The sequence below is a fragment of the Anomaloglossus baeobatrachus genome, chromosome 1, assembly GCF_048569485.1.
Source record: "Anomaloglossus baeobatrachus isolate aAnoBae1 chromosome 1, aAnoBae1.hap1, whole genome shotgun sequence".
Taxonomy (NCBI): domain Eukaryota; kingdom Metazoa; phylum Chordata; class Amphibia; order Anura; family Aromobatidae; genus Anomaloglossus; species Anomaloglossus baeobatrachus.
This window is the reverse complement of record NC_134353.1, coordinates 420,727,086-420,742,354: the sequence shown is the minus strand read 5'-3', so window position 1 is coordinate 420,742,354 and position 15,269 is coordinate 420,727,086. Positions and strand designations below refer to the sequence as shown.

At 47.2% G+C, this 15,269-nt stretch overlaps 1 protein-coding gene across 1 annotated transcript in view; it reads right to left on the bottom strand.

The window, feature by feature from the left end:
* GIPC3 (GIPC PDZ domain containing family member 3) overlaps nucleotides 1–15,269 on the bottom strand; it is a 388,184-nt gene that overhangs the window by 74,307 nt on the left and 298,608 nt on the right. The window contains exon 5 of the mRNA XM_075337861.1: nucleotides 12,634–12,715. Within this exon, the coding sequence (XP_075193976.1) occupies nucleotides 12,634–12,715 (82 nt within the window). The remainder of the gene's footprint in view (nucleotides 1–12,633; nucleotides 12,716–15,269) is intronic.

Here is a 15,269-nt window from a genome sequence, read left to right as displayed (position 1 = left end):
ACCCAGGGGTACCATCTGCTGGAGCCGGAAGACCCCGTTTCGCTTCCTTTAGGGGAAAAAAGTTTGGCGAAGACACCCCAGATTGAACGTTTAGGGGCGTGGCTTCCCGTGCGATGGCGGCAAACTGAAAAAAACACCTGGGCCGCATAGAGGTGGGTCCCAGACACACACCACAGCGGTTTTGGGGGTTTGCTGCTTTCGGTTCCGAAATCACCTACGACAAGCTGCTGAGATTCACTCTGTGCAGCACTGGTGTTTAGTGGAAAAGCAGATCTAAGATTGAGTACCACCTTCTGCAGATACTCTTGTATACGTGCGTACCTTTCTATGGCAGGAATTATTTCGCCAAATTTTGTCTTGTACCAGGGATCTAACAGTGTGGCAACCCAGTAGTTAGCATTACTTCGAATTCGTACAATCCGAGGGTCATGTTGTAGGTAGTGCAGCAAGAAGGCGCTCATGTGTCTTGTGCATCCAGGAGGACCAAGTCCTTGGTGTGTTGGTGGCAGAGAGGTGAGAATCGTGCCTCCTTCCTCTGCCCTCTCCCCACAACCTCGCACAACCGAAATGTGAGCAAGCTCTCACTCATCTGCTGAGTCTTTCATGCCCATTGCCAGTTCGTCCTCCATTTCTTCATGGGCTCCTGCACCTTCCTCAATACTTTTTGCTGATACTATGCGCCCTTGTTAATCCCTCTCCCCCACCATGACTGCCGCCTAGGTGCCGGTGACCATCTGGACCTCGTAGATCTTGTTATCCCTTCCGCATATGACTCCTCCTGTACTTCCTCCCCTTCCTCTTGTCCCAACAACTGACTCCGAATAAAGCTTACAGTGTGCTCCATCATGTAGATGACCAGAATTGTCACGCTGAGAATGGCATTGCCAGTGCTAAACATCTTCGTCAACATTTGTAAACTGTGTAGAAGGGTGCATAGGTCCTTGATCTGACACCACTCCAGCAGCGTGATCTGCACCACCTCTGGATCAAGTTAGGCCAGGCTATATGTCATAACGTATTGCAGCAGGGTTCGGCGGTGCTGCCACAAACGCTGCAACATGTGCAGATTCAAATTCCTGTGTGTCAGCACATCGCATTTCAGGCGTTTAACCACCAGACCTAAAGACTTCTGTAGCGACGAAAGTTGTTGAGCAGCTGTGTGCGAACGATGGAAGTGAGCACATAGTGAGCATGCCCGCTGCACAAGGCCATGTAGGCTGGGATGGTGTTTTAAAAATTGCTGGAGAATTAGATTCACCACGTGAGCCATACAAGGCACGTGTGTCACATTGCCCTGGCGATGGCCCGCAGCCAGGTTTGCATCATTGCCGCACACTGCGGTTAAGTCATCAACGGAGTATGCTCCGTCAATTTGTACTCCGGTCGCCAGGTGACAACGTGTTCCTTTCATGCATAGTGCTGATGATGGGAGAGGAGTCGATGCCAGCGGCGCAGGTGGACGCAGGTTATGCTCACCCACTGGGCTGCATTACCTTGACAGATGCAGAATCTCTGGCTGAATGTAGGTGGTGGGTATTTCACAGATGAAGTACCATCATTCAGCTACAACCAATGGGAAGACACCACACCCTTTTCTATGCCCATCCTGTTTGCAGACCACTGCCAGACATAGCTATGAACCTCTGGTTACTTTTACCCCCAGTTCAGTTTTATGATTTTGTGTGCTTGTTACCTGACTACTTTTCCTGCTTGCTGTTTATGTACCTTGTTGGCCGATCCGCATTTCACCTCTGCTTGTTTTCTAATTAAGTCCTGGCCGTCCCATTCTGTTCCTGTTCCTCAATTAATGTTTTGTCCCTGCCTGACTACTATTCTCTGGAACTGCAGCCTTCCACAGGTATTAATCACCTTGGGCCCTGTGCAATTCCTAATCCCTGTATAGGGGTTAAAGGGTTTCAGGGTTCTGGAGGTCCTGCTTGGTGAGTGGCTTCCCTCTAGCCTATCCTTTACAGCCCATCTGAGTGTGTGGATTAAGGAAGGCGTTACACCGTGCCCTCTGCAGAAGGCCATGTAGGCCAGGATAGTGCTTTAAAAATTGCTGGACAACCAGGTTCAACACGTGAGACACACAAGGCACGTGTGTCACTTTATCACGGCGAAGGGCCGCACCCATGTTTGCATCATTGTCACACCCGGCCTTCCCTGGCTGCTGGTTGAGTGGAGACAACCATTGATGAAACTTGGTCTCCAGAGCTAACCGTCCACAACTTCTCAGCGGTGTGACTCACATTTCCCATACATTCAAAGTAAACATTTGACCGCATGATGGCATTGAGCTCTGCTGCCAGCATAGTAAGGAGGTGTGTGGTATTCCTTGTGCGCAGTTACAAGGAAGGTTGCCCTGACCATACAGGGTTTGGGCCGAGGCGAAGGACCCACACGAGGTTGAGGAGGCAGAAGCAGTGTATTAACTTCTACATACAGAGGAAGGATTGATACAACTCGTGGGGACAGCAAGACTTGTACAGCAGACCCTTCTCCATCTCTCCCCATAGTAACCCATTGCCCAGTCAGCGACATGTAATGCCCCTGTCCATGCTTACTGGGCCAAGTATCTGTGGTGAAATGCACCCTGTCACACAGTTTCTCAAAGAAGCGGTGATGTTTGGTGCGACATGCTGGTGTAACACGTGCACGCCTTTGTTGGAGAAGGAGTGGCGCCTGGGCATCGGCTCTTGGGGCACTGCGATGGGCATAAGGTCTCGAAAATCCTCGGTTAAAAAGGTTGGAAAGGAAGCATTTTGGTAGCCAACAGTTTGCAGATGCTGAAAGTAAACCTCTAAGCCATGTCATGCCCTTCTAAAAGCATGTAAAACACAGCAAGGGGACTCCAACCACAGTCTCCCTCATTTCCACTAATTGGGGCACACACACCCCCGCTTGACTGGCATCAGTTGACCCCATTTTCAAGATGAAAAAGATGCTTTGCATGAAGCACTCTCAAAAATACGCGTGCCTTTCGCCTCCCCTGGCTGAGCCAGGGGAAGAAAAGTCCTCTGAGAGCCATGACTTGTTCATCTTGGTGAACGTTGGTCTGTCCACATTGTCAGTGGACAGATGCGTGTGCTTAGCTGTCAGCACACCCCCAGCAGCACTGAGGACACGTTCCGAGAAAACGCTGGCTGCGGGACACAACAAGATCCCCAAGGCGTACGTGGTGAGCTCAGGCAATTTATCCAGATTGGAAGCCTAAAATGAGCAGGGCTCAAGTTGCACAGTAATGGCATCGACGTTCCCTTGCATATACTCATATCTGTGTCTGCTCCTCTTTTTCCTTGTCCAGCTCCTTTGTTTTCACATGAGTATATGTCCTTGTCACTTTCCCATGTGTTTGTGTTGTGTTGTGAGTTGTTTGTCACCTTTTGGACACCTTTGAGGGTGTTTTCTAGGTGTTTTTATGTGTTTGTGATTGCCTGCCATTGTTTCCTATGCGGTTCGAGTTCGGTTCGTCGAACGTTCGCCAAACTGAACTCGAACGAGACCTCCGTTCGACGAACCGAACTCGAGCCGAACCGCGGCTGGTTCGCTCATCTCTAGTTTTCACCCCTGTCGGGTAAATTACCGGAACGCGTGAAGCTACTTTCCGGCCTAGGGTCCACATACCCCGTCGTGCCCAGACCCCCACCCGGTGATAGCTCAAGGCCGCTGGCCGCCGTCCTCAGCAGTCCGTGCCCCTTGACACTGTCCCCTACGACCGGGGTTCCAGCTCCTACTAGGCCCAGACCAACGTCTGCCACCTAGTAACTACAGGAGCCCTGCTCCCTGCCGGTGACCTCTCCCTCTCAGAGAGTCACCTCCTCACTCTCCTCTCCTTTGCTCAACTCCAGCTCAACTGTAACTTTCATCACTTTCCCCTCACGAATTCCCCATGTGGGCGGCCCTATTCCTTTCAGGCCCCCAATGGTGGGTCTGGTGGGTTCAGTGTAAAGTGTTCCTAGGATTTTGCTTGACTAAGCTGTTAGCAACACCAAAGGACCAGGAACCGTAACCAAGGAGGGTGGATACCAAGGAGGGTATTCACTTTATGGAAGGGGAATGTAGTGCAGATAGTGACCAGGGCACAAGTAATGAAATTGGGGGTGGTACGGGGGGAAGGGTTAGGACAGTCAAAACAGTAAGCAGGAATATAGGTACAGAGTCATACGTAACGTGCATGTACACTAATGCCCGAAGCCTCACAAATAAGGTGGAGGAATTAGAATTAATATTGTTGGAAGAAAATTATGATATAGTGGGGATATCAGAGACATGGCTGGATGAGAGCTATGACTGGGCTGTTAATTTACAGGGTTATAGCCTATTCAGGAATGACCGTACAAATAAGCGAGGGGGAGGTGTGTGTCTATATGTAAAATCATCCTTAAAACCCATCCTGCGTGACAACATATGTGAGGGTACTGAGAATGTAGAGTCCCTATGGGTGGAGATAAGGGGGGGGAGAATGAATAATAAAATACTGATAGGGGTGTGTTATAAGACGCCGAATATTATGGAAGAGGTAGAGAATCTCCTCATAAAGCAAATTGATAAAGCAGCGAGTCTCGGAGAGGTAATTATTATGGGGGACTTTAACTATCCTGATATAAATTGGGGAACAGAAACTTGCAGTTCCAGCAAAGGAAATAGATTTTTGATAACAATGAAAGATAATTACCTTTCACAAATGGTACAGGACCCCACAAGAGGGGGAGCACTACTAGACCTTGTACTAACCAATAAGCCAGACCGCATATCAAATATACAAGTTGGGGGTTACTTGGGGAATAGTGATCACAAAATAATAAGTTTTCATGTATTCTTTAGTAAGATGTATAGTAGAGGGGCTACAAGGACACTAAACTTCAGGAAAGCAAATTTTAAACGGTTGAGAGATGATCTTAGTGCAATAAACTGGGATGATGTACTAAGTAATAAAAGTACACAAAGCAAATGGGAGACTTTTATGAGCATCCTGAATAGGGCTTGTGCAGAAAATATACCCTATGGGAACAAACATTCTAGAAATAGGAGGAAACCCCTATGGCTAAATAGAGCTGTAAGGGAAGCAATAAAAGAAAAACAGAAAGCCTTAAAAGAATTAAAGAGGGTAGGTAGTGATGAGGCATTATATAATTATAGAAAATTAAATAAAATATGTAAAAAGCAAATTAAGTTAGCTAAGTTTGAGACAGAGAGACTCATTGCGAGAGAAAGTAAAAATAATCCTAAAATATTCTTTAACTACATAAACAGTAAAAAACTGAAAAGCGATAGTGTTGGCCCCCTTAAAAATAGTCTTGGTGAAATGGTGGAAGGGGATGAGGGTAAAGCCAACCTGCTGAATGACTTTTTTTCTACGGTTTTTATACAAGAAAATGCCATGGCAGATGACATGACCAGTGATGCCATAAATTCACCCTTGAATATTACCTGCTTAACCCAGCAGGAAGTACGCCGCCGCCTCGAAATCACTAAGGTTGACAAATCTCCGGGCCCGGATGGCATACACCCCAGAGTACTACAGGAATTGAGTTCTGTGATAGATAGACCATTATTTTTAATCTTCTCAGATTCCTTAATAACAGGGTCGGTACCGCAGGACTGGCGCATAGCAAATGTGGTGCCAATATTCAAAAAGGGGACAAAAACTGAGCCAGGAAATTATAGGCCAGTAAGTTTAACCTCTACGGTTGGTAAAATCCTTGAGGGTTTCTTGAGAGATGCTATACTGGAGTATCTCAAGAAAAATAACCTTATGACAGAGTATCAACATGGGTTTATGAGGGATCGATCCTGTCAAACTAATTTGATCAGCTTCTATGAAGAGGTAAGTTCAAGCTTGGACCAGGGAAATGCAGTGGATGTTGTGTATATGGACTTTTCAAAAGCTTTTGATACGGTGCCACACAAAAGGTTGGTACATAAAATGAGAATAATGGGGATAGGGGAAAATATGTGTAACTGGGTTAAAAACTGGCTCAGTGATAGGAAACAAAGGGTGGTTATTAATGGTACGTACTCGGACTGGGTCTCAGTTCATAGTGGGGTACCACAGGGGTCAGTATTGGGCCCGCTTCTTTTCAACATATTTATAAATGACCTTGTTGGGGGCATGCGGAGTAGAATTTCAATTTTTGCAGATGATACTAAACTCGGCAGGGTAATCAATACAGAGGAGGATAATTTTATATTACAGGGAGATTTATGTAAATTGGAGGATTGGGCTGAGAAGTGGCAATTGAAGTTTAATGTAGATAAATGTAAGGTCATGCACTTGGGTAGAGGAAATAACATTTATGATTATGTACTTAATTGTAGAACACTGGGTAAAACAGACACAGAAAAAGACTTGGGTGTATGGGTGGATGGTAAACTTCACTTTAGTGGACAGTGTCAGGCAGCTGCTGCCAGGGCTAATAAAATAATGGGATGTATTAAAAGAGGTATAAGTGTTCATGAAAAAAATATACTTCTACCTCTGTACAAGTCACTAGTGCGACCGCACTTAGAATACTGTGTACAATTCTGGTCACCGATATATAAGAAGGACATAGCTGAACTGGAGAAGGTGCAGGGAAGAGCCACCAAGATTATTAGAGGAATGGGTGGGCTGCAATACCAAGACAGGTTATTAAACTTGGGGTTATTTAGTCTGGAAAAACGAAGGCTTAGGGGAGATCTAATCACAATGTATAAATATATGAGGGGACAATACAGAGACCTTTCCAAAGATCTTTTTACACCTAGGCCTGCGACTGGAACACGGGGGCATCCGCTACGTCTTGAGGAAAGAAGGTTTAATCATAATCACAGACGAGGATTCTTTACTGTACGAGCAGTGAGACTATGGAACTCTCTGCCGCATGATGTTGTAATGAGTGATTCACTACTAACATTTAAGCAGAGCCTGGATGCCTTTCTTGAAAAATGTAATATTACCAGTTATGTATATTAGATTTTATGACAGGGTATTGATCCAGGGAACTGGTCTGATTGCCGGATGTGGAGTCAGGAAGGAAATTTTTTCCCCATTGGAACTTGTTTGCCACATTGGGGTTTTTTTGCCTTCCTCTGGATCAACATGTTAGGCTACGGGTTGAACTAGATGGACTTAGAGTCTCCCTTCAACCTTAAAAACTATGACTATGATACTATGATACTGTGCAGAAGGGCAGATTGCACAATACCCTGTGACGACCTGATACGCCAGGGCGTCACACAGGCAGCTAGAAATTGCACACTTATATAGGGCACACACATCTTATACATAACACAGAGACAGCACATAATACATTACAGAGAACATTGACACAGCATGACACAGTGCATTATACTCACCTACAAGTGAAACCACCAAAGAAAAAACGACCAAACGCCCTTTGATAGAATTTGCAGATTTTATTGTGTAAATACAAAGGACAACATGAAAAGGGTGGAGAGAAATAGTGCAGGAAATTAATTCACCCCAGGAGGTTACGGACCCCTCCATATGTAATGCAAATAGCCACTGAGATGGTAGTTACCCAGTATATACACACAATGCCCACTAGATGTCACTTGCCCTGCAATTGGGTGTGTGACATTTATAAGCCTCCTATCCTGGCCCTTTTAACCACGCCATCTGACGAAGGTAACCTAGCATTACCGAAATGGCCGTCGGGCTGTTCACAGAACCCTCCTCCTCTCCTGGCATCCAGCATCTGACCTGTGCCCATGTAAGTAGTCCATTCACGGATTTATTATACATCTAGTGGCTATTTTGCCGACTTTAATTCTAATGGTCGCATGTATTGGGAACTATAAATGTATGTATAGTGACATCTAGTGGGCATTGTGTGTATATTCTGGGTAACTACCATCTCAGTGGCTATATGCATTACATATGGAGGGGTCCGTGACCTCTTGGGGTGAATGAATTTCCTGCACTATTTCTCTCCACCCTTTTCATGTTGTCTTTTGTATTTACACAATAAAATCTGAAAATTCTATCAATGGGCAATTGATCGTTTTTTCTTTGGTGGTTTTAGTTAATTAATAGCGATTTGCCCTCAGTAGTCCTGTAAAACGTTGAACTGCGAAAAGAAAAAAAAAAAATGACCATAAAACTGTTGCTTCAACCAGTTAGCTTTTTTTTCACAAGGGTATCAGGGAAAAATGCACCATAAAATTTATTGTGCATTTGCTCCTGAGTACGATGATACCCCATATGTGGTAAAAATCAATTGTTTGGGTGCACGGCAAGGCTCTGAAGGGAAGGCGCGCCATTCAATTTTTTGAACGCAAAATTAGCTGGATTCATTAGCGGACGCCATGTAGGGTTTGGAGACCCCCTGAGGTGCCTAAATAATAGAGCTCCTCCACAAGTGACCCCATTTTGGAAACTAGACCCCTCAAGGGATTTATCTAGATATTTTGTGAGCCTTTTGAACCCCCTGGGGCTTCACAGAAGTTGATAACGTTGAGCCATGAAAATATATATACATATTTTTTTACCACAAAGCTGTTACTTGAATCAAGTGGCTTTTTTTTCACAAGGGTATCAGGAACAAATGCACCATAAAATGTGTTGTGCAATTTCTCCTGAGTATGCAGATACCTCATATGTTGTGGAAAGTAATTGTTTGGGCGCATGCCGGGGCTCAGAAGGGAAGGAGTGCCAAAATTGGTTGGAATCACACTAGCGGACACCATGTCACGTTTGGAGACCCCCCTATGGGGCCTAAACAGTAGAGCTCCCCCACAAGTGGCCCCATTTTGGAACTAAACCCCTTAAGGAATTTATCTAGATGTTTGGTGAGCCCCTTGTACCCCCAGGGGCTTCACAGAAGTTGATAACGTTGAGCCGTGAAAATAATTTTTTTTTTTTACCACAAAAGTTTTGCTTCAACCATGTAGCATTTTTTTTTATAAGGGTGACAGGAAAAAATGCACCATAAAATTTATTGTGCAATTTCTCCTGAGAACGCCGATACCTCATATGTGGTGGAATTCAATTGTTTGGCGCACGGCAAATCTCGAAAGAGAAGGAGCGCCATTAGACTTTTCAAATGCACAGACACCGAGCAGTGATGTGAATCACTGATCGGCCGCTGTAGGACGCACGGAAGGATGAGATACAAAAAGCAACGGGGATACAGAAAAAAAAAGGTCACGTCGAAAATTGAGCACGGATGCCCATCCGTTATGTGAACCACTGATCAACGCTCGGCCACTGCAGGACGCATACACGGATGAGGTGTAAAAACGGACAGGGGATACAGAAAAAAAAATTATACTCACAGGACCCAGAGGATTAGCAGGAGGATCACTGACCAGAGGAATAGAGGGCTTATTGCAGGAGCAGCAGGTAGGAAGTTGGACAGCTTATGTGTGAGGACCCAGGAAGGACCCAGCGATGGAGGCAGATGTGATCGGACCAATGACGACCTCGGACAACCCGTGACAGCAGGTAGGGGACGTCGGAGGAACAGCAGATGGAGAGGGGGAGGGGGAGACCAGAGAAGCAAATGAATGGGAGCAGAATAGAGATCATGGGAGTGAGGGGCGGCAGATCGGCAGGGGGACACATCGGCAGGGAGCGCACAATATTCAGAGGGGGAGCAGGAGCGGGGATCACAAAACAGCAGTGGTGGTGGCGGCAGCAACGGTGGCGTGGTACTACAAGTACCAGCTGGTGTACGGCGCAGACATGCTGGAGGAGGGCTCCCCAGGCCAACACAAGCCTGAGGAGGGTGGTCACCCCCAGGTCAGAACGTCCCTCTGCACGATGATTGTAGCGATTGCACGTCACAGCACAATCGCTTCAATCAGTGCTGCATGGGGTGGGGGGCACTATGATTGATCTCCAGCTATAATCTGCTGCAGCACCTCATAGCAGGATCTCACAGGATCGCATTGATTGAGGCATCGTTTTAGCTGAAAACAGTGCGATGGACGTGGTTGTCAGTTCAGATTTGAACAGCCAATCACAACGATCGCCGATGGGGGGTGGCGATGCCACCGCCCCTGGGGTCAAGCAAAGATCCCCTGCTGTAAGAAACAGCAGGGGGCATCATTTGAAAGCTGTTGCTATGGCCACAGTAATCAAATGCATTTTAGGCAGTAAAGTTACCCCCCTGGTCGTTAAGTCAAGTAAAAATAGGATGTAACTTTACCATGCATAATAATGATTGCTTATATAATATATGTCCCATACATATCTCTCTGCAGCAGTGGTGGCTCTGTATGTTGGACATATCTGAAGCTAGGGTGCACATGCACTCTGCGTTGGTAATTCTCTACTCCCCCTGCAGTGTCTATATGGACGGAGCGTGTGTGGGAGTCATGGTTACCGCCAGGCTCCCATGCACGTGACCTGTCCTTAACGTGGACTACGGATGTAGGGGATGCCTATTGCCGTTGCGCAGCTTTTCACCAGTCACAGACGGGGCGTTGCCAGTGGCGTGGTTTTCCCCGCTCATGGTGCGCCTGCATTTGTCTTCTGGCAATTGTATTGGAGTAATCTGGGTTGTGCTCTTGTTCCCATGGGGATTTAAAGTCCTGGAAAACAGTTAACTTCCATCCCCATGAATAAGCAGCAAGATTTACATGCAAAACGTGCATCGGGGGTCTGTTCCTGAGATCCAAGTACGGTATTTTCTTCACTATTCACTTTATGGTATGTCGTTATGGTTTAATTTTATATTTTGTATGCTTATGTACTGCCCCGCGGGCTCAACTGGCTGCCAAGCCGCTCGATCCGTGCTCGTCGGTGGGTGGCCCGAGCTCTCCACGGACCCGTGGGTCATGTCGCTCTGAAAGGGGGCTGGCACTACACGCAGGGACTTCGGTGGGGAGTTCCACGGCCGGGGCTGCGGTGGTTTGTAGGGGATTTAAGTTCGTGACGCCACCCACGGGTTGTGGTGAATGGATGGACACCACCGCTGCCGTTGACAAGGCCTCCCGGGTACGGTGTTGCGCAGCTTGGTGTTGACCCCCTCTGTGGGTAGGGGATTGATGGTCCCGGGCGCCCGAGGGAGGCGCTGAGGCGGGGGAATGGATGGTGCTGGCGTGTCGGTGCGGTGCGGCGCGGTGCGTGGCCCGAAGGCACTGGTGTACTCACTATGATACAACACACTGGAGTCTCTGGTAAACCAAACGGGATGATGGACGGTGCCTGCAGCCGGCTGAAGCTTCCCCTTAACAGGTTGGTGGTTTCCGCCTTTCTCCTGCACCTCTTTAATGTGAACGTTATGACTCCTATGCCTAAACAACGGTAGTCTGCTCCCCGGCTTGCTGGGTGTTGGGAGAGCCCTGTTTGCCCGCAGACGCTGGCCCCTTGGGTCTCTATGCCTTGGCAGTGGCTTTACCCTAATGGTTGGGCTGTTGTCTTCAGTCGGGTCTTGTGTGGGAAAGGTCCTAAAATCCAGTCCTCAATCAGTTGATTCGACTTAGCCTAGTTGTTTCTGGGCCTCGTACTGGGTCTGAGTACCCCTCCTGGTGCTCCGGTTTCCAATCGGTTCCCCGGTTCGGTACCGGCGGGCCACCGCCCGACCCCAGTCCCTACGGTTCCACTGGCTGTAATCCCAGCTCCTGCAGGCGGCCACCACCGTCTGCCTCCTTGCCAGAGGTGACTGGGCTCCAACCCAGACACCTGGTAGACTATGGCATGCCTGGTCACAGGTCTGCCCTTGAACTTGACTTCTCTCCTCCACTGTCAAGGCTAATCTACTCTGCACTAGAACTACTGTTTTCCCGCCTCCAGGCCTGTGAACTCCTCGGTGGGCGGAGCCAACCGCCTGGCCCCACTCCCCTGGTGTGGACATCAAACCTGGAGGGAGGTGACAAGGGTTTTGAAGTTTGGCTGCTGTCACCTTTTTAGGGAGGGTGTGTGTGTGTGGGACTACCTGGGACAACCTGACTAGTCCAGGGCATCACACTCACACTTGGGAAAAATTGGGGCCTTTGAACTTAGTATGTATATACCTAATAGTGTCATAACGTGATGGTTACATATCCATTGTCCATTGATTTTACATGCAGTGTTAAGCCCATTTACATTCATCCTTCCTTTTGTATTTGTATGTCCATATTCTCTGTATGTCAATGGTATTTGATGTTTTTAACTAATTTTCTAATAAAATATATATTTTTTTGACCATGTACTCCTCCCTCCGTATCTGTAGCTCTGTGAGAGTGGGTCTATATAATGCTCTGTGAGAATGATTACACAAACCCAATAGACAATACTCTGTGAACCCAACTCATGAAGTAGCTGTGGACTTTAGAGCAGAATTTTGACCAATCAGTGGCGTTCTCAGGGCCGAGACCACTACAATTTGCAACACTATGCATAAAATGATAATTACTTACATATACTGTATATGGTAGGCATATCCATTACCTGTAGGGTGATATGTAGAGCAGCACAGGATTTTAGGATTTTAAGTTATGATATTGATGGACTAAACCTTTGAAGGTCAATTATGTTAATATTGTACCTCCATGTAAAGCTTTGCAGTGTGCATGAGACTTTATTCTGCAGCCAGGAAGAGTACACATACAGATAGTCAAAGTAGGGCTTAATAGGTCCAATTTTAATTCTACGTATTGGGGAACACCACTGCTTAAATGGAACTTTTTAACGTCTCTTACCAAGCTCCATGTCTCGGATTCCCATGTAACTTTCCAGTAAGTCATCCACTTTACATGTCATCTCCTGCTCCCCATTGCTTGGCTGTAGAATAAATAATTAAGCATCAGCATTAGTTATTCAGCTTTTATTATTTTGAAACAAAAATAAAACACTGTTTTTATGGTATCTAATGTAGAAATTTGGAATTTATACCATTAACTTCTTAATAACAATAACAGAGTACTTTTGACACTGTAGCAAAATTTAATTTGGGTTATTGCATTTATTGAAAGGCATTTAATGGCACTCATCATTAGTGATCGCATATTTTGCTTAATTGAGGGTTAATAGCGTTAACCAGTTATGCCCGGTATGCACAGTGCATTTTTTGCTGCGGTTTTGCCATGTTTTTGGGTGCAGTTTGTTGCCCAAAACTGCATGCAGTCCTTCCCCAGCAAAGTCTATGAGAATTCAGAAAGGCTGTGCACACGTTGCTTGTTTTTTCCTTGCATTTTTGATTGCAGAAAAGAAAAGCAGCTTGTCTATTCTTTCTGCGTTTTTGACCTGCGTTTTTCCATTTTATATAGTAAAAAAACTAAGGTCATAAACGCACCCAAAAACGTGGCAAAAACGCATGTGTTTTTTGGATGCAATTTTCGGCCAGAGGTGCGTTTGTTGAAGAAATAAAACTGCAGTGTGCGCACATAGCCTTACTTGAAATTTGTCACCAAATTTTTACAATGGTAGTGACTAACACACTAAGCTGATAAAATGAAGTCTATATGGTTTGCTTGTCTCTTAAACTGAATCAGTCAGCATGTTTTTAGTATGTAAACTAAGAGCAGCACGATGTATGGGCTGAGACCATGATTCCACTAATCTGATTGGGCTTGCATTGTTGTTTCAATAAAATCAGTGTCTTATCAGAAGCAGATGGACTAGTTATTTCATGTCATATAGTTCTCACTCTCTGTGTAGCCACGCCCCCACCACTGATTGACATATTTCTGTCAATGCGCAGTATGCACAGAAAGCTGTCAATCAATGGCGTGGGTGGGTTTTACAGAGCTCAGCAATCAGAGAACTGACATGCTTGCTTGCTTTGCTGCAGATCTATCAAAACTACATCAAGCAGCTCAGTAATTGGCACATGGCTGAAATCAGGTTGTCTTGCCCCTTCATCATGCTTCTCACAGACAACATAACAAAAATCCACTAACAGATTTCATTTAATTAAAGGAAGTGTGGCGCCCCTGACCTGGTCAGGCACCACAGAGTATTGCACCCATGCGGGGACAATGCTTCCAGGTAATTTCCAAAGGCCAGGATGAGGTGCACACACAAACATATAGTGACCAGGCCTCCCACATCACCAGAGGGGACCCTTGGGTAGCCAGAAGGAGTTAACTTTCAATTCCCAGCTGGGGGTGTGTTCAGGGGCTGGTTGCTAGGAAGCAGGGCAGAGAGAGAGAGAAAAGAGGAGAGTCTAGAGGAAGAAGTTGAAGTGTGTGGAAGGGAGCAGAGGAGCTCTCGTGTCAGACAGGTCCTGAGGAGTGCAGTAGCTGAAAGCGGGGGAGAAAGGAGTACCGTGGGTCGGCCTGAAAACCATCCAGAGAGAGAAGGGTGGCTGAGTACGGAGATCCCGGTATCCGAGCACACAAGGGGAACTAGGTCCCCAGTACAGGCAGCAGATCATCCAGAGCTGCTTAACCTACAGGTGGGGGGGGGTACTTCATGCCCTCACCACAACTACACAGCGCTTGAGCCAAGCAGCAATCTCCGGGCCCATAAGGGGACAGGGCCAGAAGCCATCCCACCAAGGCCACGCTGCCGGCAGACGAGCCAGAGAGAGGGGAGCAGGGTGGTAACAGCTTCCCTGGAGGGGTCCTACCACGCTTCAAGCAAAGGATCCTCCTAAAACAGAAAGAGTGCAAGGAAGGCGAGTGGACAGCTACCCTCAGAACGGCCTCCTGGAATTCCTGGTTCCACCTGGTTATCACAGTGTCGCCCGGGCATCTCACCGTGACCTCCAAACAGTGAGTAAACACGTTGAAAGACTTCTTGGACTGTGTTTGAGTCATTCTGCGACCTGTGGTCCCACACACATACACCGGGGCCTGGGGCTTGCCTCACTCTCAGGGGGCTAATATACTGACTGCACCCACCATCAGCCCCAGGCATCCCTTAATCTGCAGTGGCGGTCCCCGCTGACCGCAATACTGAGAGTGGCGTCACGACAATCCTAAAAGAAGGTTCCCTACCTGTGACCAGACTGTTCCATCCACGTGGAGTCCCTGAAGGTACTGCACCGACACATACTAGCGGGGCTTCACAACTTCTGGCGTCACGAACAGGATAAGGACTAGACCTGTTCAGACAGGTGACCGTGTGCCTCAGAGGTCCGACCGCAAAAAATTGAACCGCCGCCATATTGCCATCTTCAAAAGCGCGCGCTGCAGCCCGCGCGAGGGAGAAGAGCACCGCCCACGAAGAGGTGTGGCCGCCCCAGAATCCCCACAATTCGGAGAGCGTTCTGACCCAGGAAGTGGAAAGGGAGCGCGGGGATTTTTGAAGAAAAATGGACGCTGCAGGAGGTAATGCCCCTGGTCAGGGCGACGCAGCCCAAGCGATGCCAGCCCCCGTCGCGCTGGACGCA